The 18,087-nt window shown below is 47.4% G+C and overlaps 1 protein-coding gene across 1 annotated transcript; it reads right to left on the bottom strand.

The window, feature by feature from the left end:
* Positions 1-629: 629 nt before the first annotated feature.
* Positions 630-1,241, bottom strand: LOC147267574 (general transcription factor II-I repeat domain-containing protein 2B-like; the record flags this gene model as incomplete). Its single annotated transcript, XM_086196617.1, has 1 exon — positions 630-1,241. A coding segment is annotated over one exon (612 nt), but the record flags the coding sequence as incomplete, so codon positions are not given.
* Positions 1,242-18,087: the final 16,846 nt, after the last annotated feature.

The raw sequence follows: 18,087 nt of genomic DNA, 5'->3' as shown, positions 1-18,087 counted from the left end.
TTATACTTGTCCTGCTCTTTCTATTCAATGTGCCTCCCCTGTGCCAAAATTCAATGACCAGCGCAAGGATGGAACAGTGACAGAGATCTGGTGCACATTGTTTATATTGAGAATGTACGTGAACCTGCGCACCACTTATGTGCACCCCTTAACAGAATTGACATGTAAGGCTTAATGAACAAATTATTTTCAAATGCATTTTTACGTAACACAGCAGAGAAATTTACTTTTAATTTCAGTGGGAACAGTGTTGTCTGTGTCCTTTTTAGCCAGCACAAAGTCTGGAGTTAGTTTTGCTGTGGTAATTCTCAGGATGGATCTGAGGTGTTGGTCAGTTAACTTGGATCTGTGGCCAGCTTTGTTGATATTCATGACGCTGAACGCCTGTTCACACACGTAGGTCGAGCCGAACAATGCCAGCATCTTCTGTGCCGTCCTCCGGAGGTTTGGAAACACTGCTTCATTAAGTGAAGCATAACAGTCATTCAGTTTAAGAGAGTTGAACTTCTCTTTTAAGATGATGTCAGACTGGAGGTCAATCAGTTCCAGCTGCAGCTCCTCCGGTGCTGTTTCAGGGTGCTGTTTCAGGGTCTTGTGACAGGGGACAGGCCACCAACTGAAGTGACTTGTCAATTTTTTTCAAAATCAGAAAAGCGACAGCAGAATTCTCTGTGCAGCGCATCCAGTGACTTGCCATATTTCTTCACTTTCACGCTGGCCTCTTTCAGTGTGGCTAGTGTAGGAAAATGAGTGAACGACTTACTTAAAATTTGCTTAGAAAATAAAGCCAGCTTGGATTTGAAGGCTTTCACATTTGTGTACATGTCATGCACAAACTGATCCTTCCCCTGCAGGTTCACGTTCAGCTCGTTCAAGTGTGAAAATATATCTACAGCAAATGCAAAGTTACAAAGCCAGTTCTTGTTGCTCAGCTCAGGAAATTCGTCGGCCTTACCCAATAACTCCAACAATGCACTGATCTCCCCTTTGAGCTCCCACACTCGTTGAAACACTTTGCCCAAACTTAACCAGTGGACACAGGGGTGATAAACTTGGTCCTGGTGATCTGCATCAGTTTCCTCCAGGGATGTAATGAACTGACGGTGCTGAAGTCCCCTTGCACGTATAAAGTTGACAAGTTTTACGACAGGATTCACAACATGATTCAGCTGTAATACCGATTTACATACAGATCCCTGGTGGATGATGCAGTGAAGGAAAATAACATCCTGGTCAGGATTTTAATCAGAACTCAGAATAAGGTCCAGGAGGACGACACACCACAGCAAGTAAGAGTGGTTTCTCTGCTTTCCAGTCTGGGTGGGAAAAGCTGACAGTAAGGCTTTCAAATGAATTATATGAACTGTTAGGTTGAGGGTTAATAAGCAAATTTGACTGATAAATTACAGCTACTCCTCCTCTGCCAGAGTTACAAAGCTAAGGGACTAGCGGTAGCCTCCATGGTGCGGATCCGGGTCTCTAACTCACTTAGTCTCACCTCCAGGACTACAAACAAACTACACTTATTACACGTACCATTATCACTAAAGGAGGCAGAGGAGTAACTAAACATTTGGCACATGGAGCAGGAGAGGTGGGGTGAGAGGCGGACAGAGACAGAGAGCAGCCATAGCGAGTATGTCAAAGTAAGCTAGCGGACCTGTGGCAAATATAACAAGTTGAACAGAAAATTACAGAGAAAAGTCCTGTTAAAGTGACAGAAACCTGTGTATTACACCAAAACGTAGTATACAGTGGTGCTTAAAGCGATTAAATTAGCAGAATACTTAACGGAGGGTTGAGAGGGTGTAACACAGCACAATGACAGTGTTACAGGCAGGAAATGATGTAACACCTACTGTAAGTCTTATAAATGTAACATTTTGAATCTGCATTGAAATGTGTTATTGTAAATATTTTGGCTTCTTATAAATTAGTGAGATAAATGTGTCTGTTGGGCCTGCAGGGTTTTTTTTAATCCTTGGGGGCACTGAGGAGAGGGCCACTCACAAGTCCTGTTCAACAGAGAGATGTGACCTCCTGTTGTTCTGAATGTAAACCAGAGTAGAGAACGTCAACTCACACAGGTAGGTAGTGGGGAAAAGAAGCTACTCAGTCACGTGGTGGGAGATGCTTAGGTACTGTGATGCAGAAGCCAACTAAAACTGATCCAGTGGGAGCTCACTCAATTTGAGTGTGCGGTCAACACAGAGCTGTGCGCACTCATCTCTCTCTTTCATAGAGGGCTTTTCTGTTGAGGATTCCTGGTTGAATGGGTCTTGGATCCAGTCATAGTCCTGGATGTCAGCAATATGTGGCAATATATGTTGGACAGTGTTTTTATGTGATAATTCCAAAAGCTTTTCCAAAACCTCATGCAGACAGGATAGGATTTTTCCTCAGGCTTTGGTGGTCGGCTCCCATCTTGGCACACAGCTGGGAGAAGGGGCGAGATTTCAGGGGCCTTAATCTGCATAGCCTGATCTAGCACCTCAGTCAACTCCGGGGGCATGGTTTTGGTAACTAATCATTCTCAGTGCAAAATGCAGTGGTTTGTCACATCATGTGCTTTCACCATAGCAATAAATCCTTTCACTCTCTCCATCATGCATACCGCACCAACTGTGAAAACACTGATGCACAAATTCCAGCTCAGACTCTTCTCTTTTAAATACTTATTAGTTCCCATAAGGCGGCATGGTGGTGCAGTGGTTAGCACTGTCGTCTCACAGTAAGAAAGTTCCGGGTTTGAGTCCCGGCTCGGGCACGGGACCTTTCTGTGTGGAGTATGCATGTTCTCCCTGTGCCTGTGTGGGTTTTCTCCTGGTACTCCGGCTTCTTCCCACTGTCCAAAGACATGGAATTGGGGACTAGGCTAATTGGATACTCTAAATTGACCATAGGTATGAATGGAAGTGTCACTGGTTGTCTGTCTATATATGTTGGCCTGTGATGGACTGGCGACCTGTCCGGGTTGTTCCCCGCTTCTCGCCTGTAGCTGCTGGGATAGGCTCCACCCCCCCAGTGACCCTTAACAGGAATAAGTGGAAATAAAATGGATGGATGGATTTTCTAGTCTTGGTTTAACATGCTAACTGGTCTAACAACTAACCACTGCACCAACATGCTGCCCAACTCTCTTTATTTGAACACTATATTCAATTATTTTACCTGAAAGCACAGCTTTACATGCATCCCATAATACTGGGGGGAAAACTTCACCATCGTCATTCTGTTCCAAGTATTCAGCAATACCCTTCCTAATTTGCTCCTTCATCTGATTTAGTACAAAAGCAGGGCTGGGCCTAGCTATCTTGGTGCCCTATGCGTGATTGGGATTTGTTGGTGCCCCCTCAAAAAAACATCAGGGACCACAATGGTTTCAAGACAAAAAGGATATTTTATATATAAAAATGACTTAACAAACAAAAGTAACATATCAAAGAATGAACAAATTATTAAATATTAACAACTACCTGCTAAAGGTGTAACGATACACAAAAGTCTCGGTTCAGTAGGTGCCTCGGTTTTGAGGTCACAGTTTGGTTCATTTTTGGTACAGTAAGAAAACAAAACGTGAAATATAAATTTGCTGGTTGTTTATTAAACACTTCTGTAAACAATGGGTTTCAACACTGGAACATGATACAAAAGTAGAATTCTTGCTTAAAGATATAAATAAAATATTCTGAAATAAATGTGACATGATGTGTTGCCAGAAACATACCTGACCACTGTTGAACAATGTAGCAAACTGCTTTGGTTTCATCTGCCTCTCTTAGTCTGTTTTTATATTTCACCGGGAAGCTAAAGTGTTCCCAAATGGGAGACCTTGATGATGTCGGAGGGTCTTCAAGCTCTGGCTTATGTGTCCACTGGCCAGCACGTGCAGTAATCTGACTGCAGCCAGTGTTGTTAATATTTGCACGGCTGAACTGCAGGTAAAATCTGCTCAGTTTGTTGTGTCTTGGTGTGTGTATGTGCAGCTGCAGCATGCTTCACAACATGCGGTCCTCTACTTCATACATCAGTGTGGAAACTCCTTCGGTACTCCTCCGTGCTGAACCTAACTGTTATGCCCCAGTCTAGGGGTGCCTAGGCCATGACATGAGAAGGCCCCATCTTACCGAAGTCGCCACAAACAAGAATTTAACAAAAATGATTTATTCACAAAAATTAGTAAATGTACAGATAGATGTAGAACAGTAAATAATGCTGAGTTTCTAGGCTTCAGGATGGACTAAGGCCAAAATAACAAAATGATCCTGTCTAAGGAGTAAGTAACTAACCTCACCAAACTAAGGAAACAAATGACAAAAGACTTACCTCCCTAACTAAATAAACAGGAGTATACAAGGTTAACAAAACTGGCTGCCCACCCTTACTACTCAAAAGAAACCATCCACAGAACACACAAAGGTTTTAAACACAGCAGAAGTGTGGCCAGCTGGGCATCCAGGAGGAGGATGATGTATGCCTGCAGCCCACAGTCGGCCGCCATCTTGGCTCCTAATATACCAGGTGGTTGCCGGTTTCAACCAGTCACTGTCCAGGACGTAGAGCCTTTCCACCAATGGTCGCACGGCTGTGGCACACACCTATTTGCATATAAAAGTAACAGGAAAAAAATACAAAGGGCACACACACACACACACACACACACACACACACACACACACACACACACACACACACAGCAGACTGACTAAAAAAAATGTGACCACAGTCACAACACTAACACCCCATACCAAAACGGTTAAATACAAATACATGTACCGTTACGCCCCTACTACCTGTCCTTTTTGAAACATTAGCCCTTTTTAAACACAGAATGTGCCAAATTTGCGGCAAGGTAGAGGTGAGAATTTGCCCTTTTGTCTGTGTGAAATGGAGGTGTAATATCCCTTTTTCGAAAAAGCCACCACTTGTGTGATCATAAACATATGCCGTGATGTGCAGTACAAAGTTGCACATTAACAGTGACGTACAATGGTTGGGAGAATATTCAGCCCTCTGACAGTCTGGCAATCCTCGTTGTGTTCCAAGTCCAACCTCCCTTTGCTGCTGCTGCTGTTGTGGTCACAGACCTGGTGATACTTTTCTCGTAAGTTTTTCAACTTGCTGGTGACTTTTTGTCATCTGGCAATAGTCACGTCGACCAAGCTCCTCCGTGACCTAATCATACAACAAGCCATCCTTCACAGTCCCATTAGGGAATTATCCACGGTCCTCTCAGCAGTGATGGTCAGCTGCTCCCTGAGCTCAGCGGCTCCCCAGTTGCTCATCTTGCTGAAGTGAATTCAGAAGAATTTTTAGCCCTGTGACAGTCTGTAAGTTTCAAAACAGCAGTTTGCTGCTCTGGCTGCCAACAGCATCGGTGTCGATGTTCTTGGAGGTGTTTGATGCGGGAGAACCGGTGAGTGTTATGTTTACGAGTTTGCGTCATCATGGATACCGACGGCTTGGATTCACATAGCAGTGGAGGCAGCAATAAGTGTACCCTCAGTGGAGGAATATTGCCGGCCTAAAACGTACCCCCAATTTGCCATACTCTGTCTGAAACCTTGGAAAACCTTGCAAAAAAAAGAGTTCAAACTCAAGGCTATCAGTCACGCAGCTACGGTACGTATGGTACCGTGTTGTGAATGCACTAACTTGTTTTGGGAGTGAACGGAATTGTCAGAACGTTGGTTTGTGTTCTGTTAATAAAGTTTGACTGACTGACTTATCTGACTGTTATCTGACTGACTAACTCAACCCAAGCCACTACAGTAGTTTCTATTCTATGCGCCTTAAAATGAGGTGCGTCCTATATATGAAAACAGTTTTAAAATAGGCCATTCATTGAAGGTGCGCCTTATAATCCGATGCGCCTTATAGTGCGGAAAATACGGTAATACTTTAAGGCTGCAGGCTGTACCTTGGGGAAGGGAGCTGGAGTGCTGGATGTAATGACTGGACAATTGACCTGCAGCTGTGTACAAACATATAGGACATCCATACTGTTGTTGTCACAGTCCCTGTCAGTGTCTGTGTTTTGTGAGTGGGCGTGTGTTTTTGGGCGGTGGCTTGGCTCCGGCTTCCAGCAGGCGCACCTGGTTCCAGTTCCCTCATCATCCTCACCTGCCTGCCATCAGCTCGTCACTGGAAGCCTATAAGTGTTTGATCTGCCCTGCCTGCGATGCCAGATCGTTGCACCAATTCCCGTGTGTGGTAACGCTACTAGCCAATTCTAGTTTTAGCCTATTAGCTCTAGAGAATCTCTGCTCTTTTTGTATTTTTTGGAAATCCAGTTTTTTTTTTCCCTGTGACTTTTTGCCTCTTGTGACTTTTGACTTCTTTCTGTGCCTCCCCTCAGCGACTGCACCACCAACTGCCTTGCCTGCCCGCCTGCCCGCCTGCTCGTGTCCACCCCTGGTCTACACCGCCACCTCCTATCTTCAGCTTTAGTTCAAATAAACACCCTTGAACTTTCATTGTGTTTGTCTGCTTTTGGGTCTGCCAGTTTTTGCAAATCGTGACAGAACGATCTGGCCAGAATGGACCCAGCAGACGTTGATAGGATGAAGGCGGCCCTTACTAATCAAGGACAGCTACTGGGGAGCCATGAGATGACGCTTCGGAAACTTCTCGAATCAATGACATTAGTCAATGAACAGCTTGGTGCCCTTCGCGGTCAACCTCCAGCACAGCCACCTGAAGCTCCCGCTGTGCTACCTCCCTATCTTCCTGCTACTGAGCCTAATATCCCCCCATCTGCTAAATATTCCGGAGATTCCAACACCTGTCGTGAGTTTTTAGCACAGGTTCAGCTTTCTTTCGACACTCAGCCATCTCGTTTTGGCCGAGAGGCAGCCAAGATCGCTTACGTAGCTAACCTACTTCAGGGTCCTCCGTTGAAGTATTTCAATGCCCTTCGTGAGCAAGGTGCTGCTGCAGCCCAGTCCTTTTCTGCGCTAGCCGCAGAACTGAAACACGTCTACGACCACCCCATCCGAGGACAGCAGGCGGGCCAGCGGTTGCTTAGACTCCGCCAGGGGAGGCGCTCAGTCAGAGAATTTATCTCTGAGTTCCGGTCCCTCGCCGTGGAGAGTGGTTGGAATGATCAGGCCCTGCTTTCTGCTTTCCAGAATGGGCTCAATCGGGCCATCGGAAGAGAGATTGTTCTTAGAAGGGAGCAGCTTTCCCTAGATGAAGCCATAACAACAGCTATCAACCTCTCCGACCAGATGGCCCAATGGCAAGATGACCCAGTTCCTTCTTGGTCATCGGAACCTTCCGTTGGGGTAAGCTGCAAATCCCCACCTGCTAAGTCCAGTTTCCTTGTACCTGCAGCATCAGCCTCCAGTCCCCCTGATGAGGAACCCATGCAGGTGGGCCGGGCCAGACTTACTCCAGAAGAGCGCCTCCGCCGGGTGAGGGCAGGGGTGTGCCTCTATTGTAGCCAACCTGGTCACTTCCTTGCCGCCTGCCTCTTGCGGCCAAAAGGGCAGGCTCACCAGTAACAGTGGGGGTTCTGGTGAGTCAGGCAGTATCCTCCCCCAAGTCCTTGTGCCGCATGCAGTTCTCTACTGCCCTTCGTTGGCAATCCCAGTCCCGGACACTGTTAGCTCTGGTGGATTCAGGGGCGGATGAAAACTTCCTGGATGCAGGAGTGGCTTCTCAGATGGGCATCGCCATCGAGCCTCTTCACTCACCTCTGCAAGCCAATGCCCTAACTGGTCGATTCCTCGCTCGAGTTACTCACCGCTCTGAACCTGTTCATCTCCTGGTCTCCGGCAATCATCACGAACAGATTCAGTTCCACATAATCGCCTCCCCACATGCTCCTGTAGTCCTTGGTCAGCCCTGGCTGAGGCTCCACAATCCTCACATTGACTGGGCTGCAGCCAAAGTAGTGAGCTGGAGCTCTTACTGCCATTCCACCTGCCTGCGGTCTGCTCGCTCCCCTGCTGAGGACACAGTTTCACCTGTCATCTCTGAACCCCCAGATCTATCCAAGGTCCCTGCTGTTTACCATGACGTGGGAGAGGTCTTCAGCAAACAACTGGCCTTGTCACTCCCTCCTCACCGTCCTTATGACTGTGCCATCGACCTGCTTTCTGGGGCTCCCCTACCATCCAGCCGGCTATATAACCTGTCTCGACCTGAGCGAGAGGCTATGGAGAGTTACATCCACGACTCTTTGTCTACAGGCATCATTCGACCCTCATCTTTTTTCATCCTTGAAAAAATCTTGCAAATCTTTTTTGGGAACTGGAGGGACCCGGATGTTAGAGTGAACGCTGGCGCGATTAGCTGCCGCTGCTCTCCGGTTGTTCTTTCTTAATGTTTGTTATGATTTTCTACACTGTTTGTAGCAGATCGCATAATCTGGGCGAAAGCGGTACTGTTGGTCTCTACACTGGGCCCACTGTCAATTCGATCGGTTTGTTAGTACCGTGTTTAGGATGTCCACGTGTCACCTGTAGCGTGCGGTGCTACACTCACCTGGTCTCTGCTACTGTGGTTCGGTGAACGTTGTCTACATCTGCCTGTGCATCATGTGGATCTACAATCTGGCAATGAGCTTTGTGTTCTGGTGGACTGTCCTGTCCGTCGTGATATCCCCAGCTTCAACCCTGATCCAATACATGAGCGCGGAGCTCCTCCAACTCCGACACCACCGAACTGCTCCTCCACCTGTACTGCATCACTTCCCGGACATCTATCGCCGTTCTCACCGGAGGTACATCCACCGCGGAGCCAGACGGAGCTATCGCGTTGATGACTCCAGCACCATAAACTCCATCTGGTCCTCCACCCGCCGCCATCCTCCGAGATACACCCGTAGGAAGGTGGACCACAGCGCGTTAGCCAGCCTAGCCAGGTCGGCTAACGTCGCCTTCTCCAACCAGCTCTGCGACGTCAAACTGGGATTATTCAACATCCGTTCCCTCACTGGCAAGGGACAACTATTGCAAGACCTCCTCCTCGACCGCAAGTATGACTTTCTTTGTCTGACGGAGACATGGCAACATCCTGATGACTTCTCTCAGCTGAACGAGTCTACTCCTCATGGGTTTGTTTACACCTGTCAACCCCGTCTCACCGGCAGAGGTGGAGGTCTCGCGATAATACACCGCGAGACTTGGAAAGTCTCGTCTGTTTCAGTGCCTGTCTCTCAGTCTGTGGCACTACAGCTGAATGGACCCACTCCCGTTGTGCTTGTGAACATCTACCGCCCACCTAAACCAAATAAGGTCTTCATTGATGAATTCACTACATTCCTCACCCAAATCTGTTCACTCTCACCCAACATAATTCTGTTAGGTGATTTTAATATTCACATGGACAACACAGATCACCCTTTCACTAAAGATTTCACTTCTTGCCTGGACAGTTTTGGACTTCAACAATACATTGATTTCCCCACCCATAGTAAAGGCCATATTTTAGATCTAGTCTGCTGCTCTGGTGTCACTGCTTCCAACTGCTCTGCTGTTGCCTTAGGCTCTAGCATGTCTGACCACATGCTTATCTCATTCAACCTGAGCCTGACACTTTCCAAAACCAAACAGTCACGTAGCATATCCTTCCGTAACATTAAAAACATGAATATAGCAGACTTCAAATCAGGCATTGACAGTTTCTCCATCATCACCCCCCCATCCACCCCGGATCAACTGGTTTCTCTTTACAATGATGGTCTACAGACTCTGCTCAACACACTCGCCCCCCTCAAGACCCAGACCGTTTCCTTTCCCCACTCCGCCCCCTGGTTCTCTCCTCATCTACGTCAACTGAAAGCCAAAGGACGTCAGCTGGAGCGGCTTTCTATAAAAACTGGACTCACTATCCACAAACAGATGTTCCATGACCACATTCTTCAGTATAAAAACGCACTCTCCTCCGCCAAATCCCAATATTTCACACAACAAGTCACTGCTGGTGCGGGGAACACCAGGGCCTTGTTTTCACTGGTCAACAATTCACTCCGCCCCCCTGACTCCTTCCCCCCTCACTTCTACTCCACCGACCACTGCAACTCCTTGATGTCTTTCTTCAATACAAAAATAGCCACCATCCACCAGCAACTGACCCCTCCCACGTCCAGCTGTCCACCTCCATTTGTCCCCCACCCCCCAACCCCCTTCCTCTCCTGCTTCCAACTCCCCTCTGCCGCTGATTTATCCAGACTTATCCGGAAATCCAAGCCGTCCACCTGCCAACTTGACCCCTTGCCATCCTCCCTGGTTATAGCCTCCCTCCCGTCTCTGCTGCCCCTGATAACTGCCATCATCCATTCCTCCCTCACCTCTGGTTCTGTCCCATCATCTCTTAAATCCGCTGCTGTTACTCCAACACTGAAGAAACCCGGTTTAGACCCCAACACCTTCAATAACCTTCGTCCCATCTCCAACCTGCCATTTCTCTCTAAAATCCTGGAAAAAGTAGTAGTGTCACAGATCCAGGCCCACCTCTCCAACAATAACCTCGACAAACAGTTCCAATCCGGTTTTCGCCCTCATCATAGCACAGAAACAGCCCTCCTTAAAATCACCAATGACTTTCACATCCGATCCCTCCCCCCTCTCCTCTGGTGTTCCCCAGGGCTCTGTCCTTGGCCCTATCCTTTTCATCATATACCTCCTCCCACTTGGACTGATATTCCGTAAGCATAACATCTACTTTCACTGTTACGCGGACGACACCCAGCTCTACGTTTCCTCCAAACGTGACTGTCATCAGTCACATCACCCCCGTTCTACATCAACTCCACTGGCTTCCCATAAAACACCGCATTGACTACAAGATCCTCCTCCATACATTCAAAACCATCCATAACCTCGCGCCTTCATACCTGTCAGACCTTCTCCACACCAACATTCCCACCTGGTCTCTCAGGTCTTCCTCCTCCATCAGCCTCAATGTCCCCTCCTTCCGTCTAACCTCCATGGGGGCTAGAGCCTTCAGTTGCTCTGCCCCTCGCCTCTGGAACTCCCTCCCTCCTGACATCAGAAACATTGACTCCATTGACACCTTCAAAAATCATCTCAAAACTCACCTTTTTAGACAGGCATATGGCTGAATGCCCTCTCTTGTGCTCTCCTAGGGACTTCTGTTGTTGTTCTTTTAAATCGTGCATGTTTTATTTTATTTATTTATCTATTTTAAACCGTTGTACGGCGACCTTGAGTGCCTTGAAAGGCGCCTTATAAATAAAATGTATTATTATTATTTTTATCTTCCCCAGTGGGCGCAGGATTCTTCTTCGTGGGTAAGAAGGATGGTTCCTTACGTCCTTGTATTGATTATCGTGGACTCAATAATATCACCATCCAAAACAAATACCCTCTTCCTTTACTAGCCTCTGCTTTTGAGCCCCTGCAAGGAGCCACTATATTCTCCAAATTGGACCTCCATAGTGCTTACCATTTGGTTAGAATCCGAGCTGGGGATGAATGGAAGACGGCTTTTAAAACACCCCTTGGTCACTTTGAGTACCTAGTCATGCCCTTCGGCTTAAGTAATGCCCCAGCAGTTTTCCAAGCATTTGTGAATGATGTCCTCCGAGACCTGCTTAACCGATCTGTTTTTGTTTATCTTGATGATATCCTGATCTTCTCCAGGACCCTGGAAGAGCATGTTGGTCATGTAAAACAAGTACTCCAACGTCTTCTTGAGAACAGGCTCTATGTAAAGGCGGAGAAATGTGAGTTCCATGTTCAGTCAACAAGATTCCTGGGATTCATTGTCGAGAGTGGCCAGGTGAAGGCAGATCCCGAAAAGGTGCGGGCAGTGGTGGACTGGCCCCAACCAACCTCGGTCAAGCGTCTCCAGAGTTTCTTGGGGTTTGCCAATTTCTATAGACAGTTCATCAGGAACTGTAGTCTAGTGGCTCAACCCCTCACCAGACTCACCTCTCCGGCCATTCCATTCACTTGGACCAATGACGCTGATGCCGCCTTCAAGGAACTAAAGAGGCGTTTCACTACTGCTCCTATCCTCATTCACCCTGATCCCTCACGCCAGTTCATCGTAGAAGTAGATGCCTCGGAGTCCGGAGTGGGAGCGGTCCTTTCCCAGAGATCTGCCGAAGACCAGAAACTCCATCCTTGTGCATTCTTTTCCCGCCGTCTTGAGCCTGCTGAGCGCAATTATGATGTGGGGAATCGAGAGTTGCTTGCTGTCAAATGTGCCCTGGAAGAATGGCGGCACTGGCTCGAAGGAGCAGAACACCCATTCATCATATGGACAGACCATAAGAACCTGACGTACATCCAGTCCGCCAAGCGGCTCAATTCCCGCCAGGCCCGGTGGGCTCTGTTCTTTGGCCGGTTTCGGTTTACATTGACCTACCGTCCAGGCTCCCGCAACATCAAACCAGATCCCCTGTCACGCCAGTTCACCTCAGAGGGTGTCACCTGTCCCGAGTCCATCCTTCCGCCGTCCTGTGTGGTGGCTGCAGTGACATGGGAGATTGAGACGCTGGTTCGAGGGGCTCAGCGAGATCAGCCGGACCCAGGCAATGGCCCTGACAACTGTCTCTTTGTGCCTGACTCTGTCCATTCTAAGGTTCTTCTCTGGGCACACACTTCGCGGTTTGCCTGCCACCCGGGAGTTGGCCGCACCCTGTCCCTCCTCAAGCGTCACTTTTGGTGGCCTACCATGGACACTGACACCCGTGCCTTTGTGTCCGCCTGTGCTGTGTGTGCCCGTGGGAAGTCCTCCAATCGGCCGCCTGCTGGTCTACTCCATCCGTTGCCAGTACCCAGTCGCCCCTGGTCCCATATTGCTTTAGACTTTGTCACTGGTCTCCCTCCTTCTCAAGGTAATTCTGTTGTCCTGACTATTGTGGACAGATTCTCTAAGTCTGTACATTTTGTGGCTCTCCCCCAGCTCCCCACGGCCCTGGAAACTGCTGACCTCCTCGTACACCATGTGGTCCGTCTTCATGGAATTCCCCTGGACATCATTTCCGATAGAGGACCCCAGTTCATCTCAAAGGTTTGGAGGGCTTTCTGTCGGGCCCTTGGGGCCTCCGTAAGCTTAACATCAGGATTTCACCCTCAGTCCAATGGACAGACAGAACGAGCAAACCAGGACCTGGAAGCCGCTCTTCGATGTGTCGCGGCCAAGAACCCCTCCTCCTGGAGCACCCACCTTGTGTGGGTCGAGTATGCCCACAACTCCCTGTCCTGCGCGGCCACGGGGATGTCTCCATTCGAGGGGTCCTGTGGCTTCCAACCTCCGCTGTTCCCTTCTGAGGAAGTGGCTATCGCTGTTCCTTCAGTCCAGGCGCATCTGCGGCGCTGTCGCAAGGTTTGGAAGGATGCTCGTGCAGCCTTGCTCAGCTCTGTGGACCGGAATAGATGCTACGCTGATCGCCGCCGTACTCCAGCCCCTGTGTACCAGCCAGGTCAGCAAGTGTGGCTTTCCTCCAGGGACCTTCCCTTGAAGGTGGAGTCCAAGAAGCTCTCGCCCCGGTATGTTGGTCCTTTTGAAATCGTTTCAATAATCAATCCAGCTGTGGTTAAGCTAAGATTGCCCCCTCGCTGGAGGGTCCATCCCACCTTCCACGTCTCCCAGTTGAAGCCCGTCTCGACCATCCCGCTTTGTCCTCCTGATACGCCCCCCCCACCCCCCCCGGGTCATTGACGACCACCCAGCCTACACGGTCCGGCGGCTGCTAGATGTGCGCCGTCGAGGAAGGGGTCTGCAGTACCTGGTGGACTGGGTGGGGTATGGTCCTGAGGAGCGCTGCTGGGTGCCATGCCGCTTCATCCTGGACCCTTCCCTGATCTCGGATTTTTGCCGGCGCCACCCAAACAAGCCTGGGTGAACGCCTGGAGGCGTTCATTGAGGGGGGGGGGGGCACTGTCACAGTCCCTGTCAGTGTCTGTGTTTTGTGAGTGGGCGTGTGTTTTTGGGCGGTGGCTTGGCTCCGGCTTCCAGCAGGCTCACCTGGTTCCAGTTCCCTCATCGTCCTCACCTGCCTGCCATCAGCTCGTCACTGGAAGCCTATAAGTGTTTGATCTGCCCTGCCTGCGATGCCAGATCGTTGCACCAATTCCCGTGTGTGGTAACGCTACTAGCCAATTCTAGTTTTAGCCTATTAGCTCTAGAGAATCTCTGCTCTTTTTGTATTTTTTGGAAATCCAGTTTTTTTATCCCTGTGACTTTTTGCCTCTTCTGACTTTTGACTTCTTTCTCTGCCTCCCCTCAGCGACTGCACCACCAACTGCCTTGCCTGCCCGCCTGACCGCCTGCTTGTGTCCACCCCTGGTCTACACCGCCACCTCCTATCTTCAGCTTTAGTTCAAATAAACACCCTTGAACTTTCATTGTGTTTGTCTGCTTTTGGGACTGCCAGTTTTTGCAAATCGTGACAGTTGTACTGCAAGTAAAGCAGCACTGTACAAATAAACCTAATTTGATTAAAACCTAAATTTAATTAGTAACAATAGTAATAGTAATTAGTAATTAGTAACATTCAACATTAATAATAACAATAATAATAATAATGATAGTAATAAAATGGCAGTGGTATCAGTTTACTTACACAGAGACCACAAGTGAACTTATCTGAATTGACCTGCTTCAGAGGGTGATGTAGATGGGAGATCAGATGTTTCTTCTCCAGCGGTTTGGGGCTTCTGCAGATACTTCCTGAGTGCATCTACAGTTATGGAGTGGATAATTGCCTATTGCAAGCAAAAACAAGTAGCTGCAGAGTAGAACAAATAACTAATGCATCCTGCTGCACCAGCTGTGTGTAAGTTCAATCTAAGTTATACCTAAGTTCAAAATTAAATAATCAGAAAAAGCTTTATTGCCAAGTATAATTTTACATTATTGTTATTATTATTATTATGCTGCAGCAGGGTTTCAAGCTCATGCCCGCATTTGAACTATGAGTTGAGAGAGCTCACCGTGCCTTGATGCTGAAGCTGCCCGGGGTGGCCCAGGTGAGGTCCAACATTGTCAAAATGTCAAGCTACAGGATGAAAGCAGAGCTGCTGAGAATGGCCCGGCAAAAGCAAGGATTTCAACAACTCAGAAAAAGTGGATTTGGATCACAGCTATGCGCCTTATGTGTTAAAAATGTGAAGGGAATACGGTGAAGTGAAAGCAGCCCTGAAGGAGAAGAAAATCTGTTTTCAGACTCTGTTCTCTATAAGGTTGCGAGTTTTTTATCAGGAGGGAGTGGTGGTGTATGGTTTAGCGGAGGAGGCGACGCAGGATATGGTGAAGAGGGGGCTCCCAGTGTTGATTGTTAAACACCTGGACTCACTTTTGGAGCGGATCCAATGGTTCACATGGCACACCATTAGGAGACCAGGGAACTGGGAAAGAGCTGGCAGGGCTTTGGACTTAAAGGAAAAATCTACAGGTGTTTAGATGCCACAATTTAGCGTGACTGTAAGTTACTTGGAAACTGTTGTGTAAGAGTGGATGAGTCTGGTGAGTTCATTTATTTATTTATTTATTTATTTATTATTGTTCAAATTCTCTTGTGACTCCCAGCAGAGGGACAATCTGGCCTGTTAACGCGTCCTGCTTATTAAAGAAGCATTGTATGGGCTATAACTGAGACTATAATGGAAAAGTTCGGAGTATAGCTCTTCGTCTGTTGCCAGAGAGAGACATTATGCATGAAGGCCTTCTCCTACGTAATAGGGGAGAGGCTTTACCTCGAAGCCCTCGTACCATCAGGACTTCATCAGGGTCAATTTCAAGACCCCACACCTGGAAGTCTTTATTGTTCTTTTTGTGTTCTGTGTGTTGTGGCAGTTCTTGCTGCTGGCCTGTGCACCCCCCCTGGGGGTAACCTGTGTTTCATCTTATTACTCATGGTCTCTTATAGTGGAGTGTTCTGGTGTATTTCTTTAGTTTTTTTCCCTTCTTATTGGACAATGAATGCAAGCAGTTAAAGTAGCATCTTATCATGTAAATGGCCTTAATTGTCCCATTAACAGAAGTAAGATATCCTGTTAAGTGTCACGGGGGGCCTGGGTCCGGTTCCAGCTGCCTTTGGCACACCCTGGACAGGTCACCAGTCCATCGCAGCGCTAACACACATAGACAGACAACCATTTGCTCTCACAGCCACACCTACGGTCAACTTAGAGTATCCAATTAACCTAATCCCCTCTTGCATGTTTTAGGACTGTGAGAGGAAGCCGCGGTGCTCAGAGAGAACCCACACAGGCACAGGGGAAGATAAAAACTCAACACAGAGAGACCCCATGCTGTAGAGTGAAGTTCACTATGTTTGTGTAGGGGCCTTCAAAACTGACTATGACGAACTGAAAAGAGTGTGTTTCCCTACAATATGGGTGAATTCTTTGAGAAAAGACATTTAACATAATGCTTTGGTTTGTTCTCTTGTTTTCCTGTTTTCAGTTTGTTTGAGTGACATGATGTAAGCCAATCATTTTTCTTAAGGGTAGTACTCTAATCCAATAAGAAAACACTTTAGGGGAGGGGAAAAAAACCTGAGAGTTTTCATGACAGAGACCCGTGTGAGAAGAGAGCTGAAAATATAGCTGTACGGTAGAAAAGTCAGCATGACGTCAAGGAGAGTATTATTCGTTGACTTAAATGCTTTTTAAAAAAAGTATTGGCACAAATATTTTTTTGCAGTTAAGCTGTATGCATATTGAGGGTTGGTAATTCTGTTTTACCAGAGACTGAGAAGATTAGCTGAGCTGACATGCTAGTTAGCATTGACTATGAGGGCCAACTCAGCACGCTGGACCTGTGTCACAGCAGGGACATCTGCATCTCTCCACCCTGCTGCTTCGCCAGTTTCTTCTGCCTGCTTGTGGACTCCTGTGGGTTGTGGTTTTGTGAGTAACCGAAGATTGTTTTTTTAAATTGTTGCGCAACATTTAAAGGTTTAAGTATTCACTTGTACATTTTTTGTGAGGAAAAGCTGTAAAACTATCTGAAAATAAATTTATTTTTGTTATTCCTTTTATATTGTTGTCTTGAACCTTTTATTAGTATAAGGTTTACCTATACTCCATATACTTACCATTGTGTCTGGGAAATACAAGTGTAGCTAACAGTGAGGCACTACGCTTTTAACCGTGAACAAGTTGGAGAAGAAGTAGTTGTCTCTCAGGAAGGTCTCCACTTCCTGAACAAGCTGAAAGATGGAATCAAACAGAAACAAGATGGTCATTATGAAATGCCCTTACCCAATAACAAATTGTGTGCTGTCCACCGTTTGAAGTGTCTGAAATAAAAGCTCAAGAGAGACAAGCAATACTGCACAGATTATATTAATTTCATAAGAAGTTAATATAGACAAGTTTATATATATTTACATATATATATATCCCTCTCACTCTTATAGGGTGGTTCTCATCCTGTCATCCTCTCACTCTGGTCCTCTACCAGAGGCCTGAGACTGGGAGATTGAGGGTTCTACGTAGTATCGTAGCTGTTCCTAGGACTGTGCTCTTCTGGACTGAGGTTTCAAGTGTTTGTCCTGGAATCTGCTGGAGCCACTCTCCAAGTATGGAGGTCACCACCCCAAGTATTCCTAGTGCCACAGGAACCACATTAGCCTTGACCTTCCAAATCCATTCTAGCTGTCCTTTTTATCCCTGGTACTTCTCAACCTTCTCTTGTTCCTTCTTTTTGATGTTGGCATCAGCTTGTATCAGCACATCTATAACCACTGGCCTTTTCTGCTGTTTGTCCACCACTACTGTTTGTCCACCCATATAGTTTGAGTTGGCTTCTAGGCTTGCTTCTACATCCCCATAGAGTTTCTGACAAAGGGTCTCAGTTTACTGTTCATGTTGTACAGTTCCTGGCATTCTAGTATCCATGTGTGTGGCATAGAGTCCTAGATTTTCTTGTAATAAATCCGGGCAGTTTGGTCTTGCTGTTCTTACATTCTTGAGTGACCGCTCTGTTAGTGTGAATTCCTTTCTGAACCCCGTTCATGTATGTGCTTACTTATCTTAGCCACTATGATACCTGAAAGGAGCTTCTATGTTGTGGAGAGGCAGGTTATTCGTCAGTAGTTGGATGGGATGGGTCCCTTCGGGGGTCCTTAATGATCAGGACTGTCCTTCCCCGGGTTAG

Source organism: Aulostomus chinensis, chromosome 3 (assembly GCF_037954235.1).
Source record: "Aulostomus chinensis isolate RoL2024-O1b breed Wild chromosome 3, RoL_Achi_v1.0, whole genome shotgun sequence".
Classification (NCBI taxonomy): Eukaryota; Metazoa; Chordata; class Actinopteri; order Syngnathiformes; family Aulostomidae; genus Aulostomus; species Aulostomus chinensis.
The sequence above is the reverse complement of the archived record's forward strand: the minus strand, read 5'-3'. Positions and strand labels throughout refer to the sequence as shown.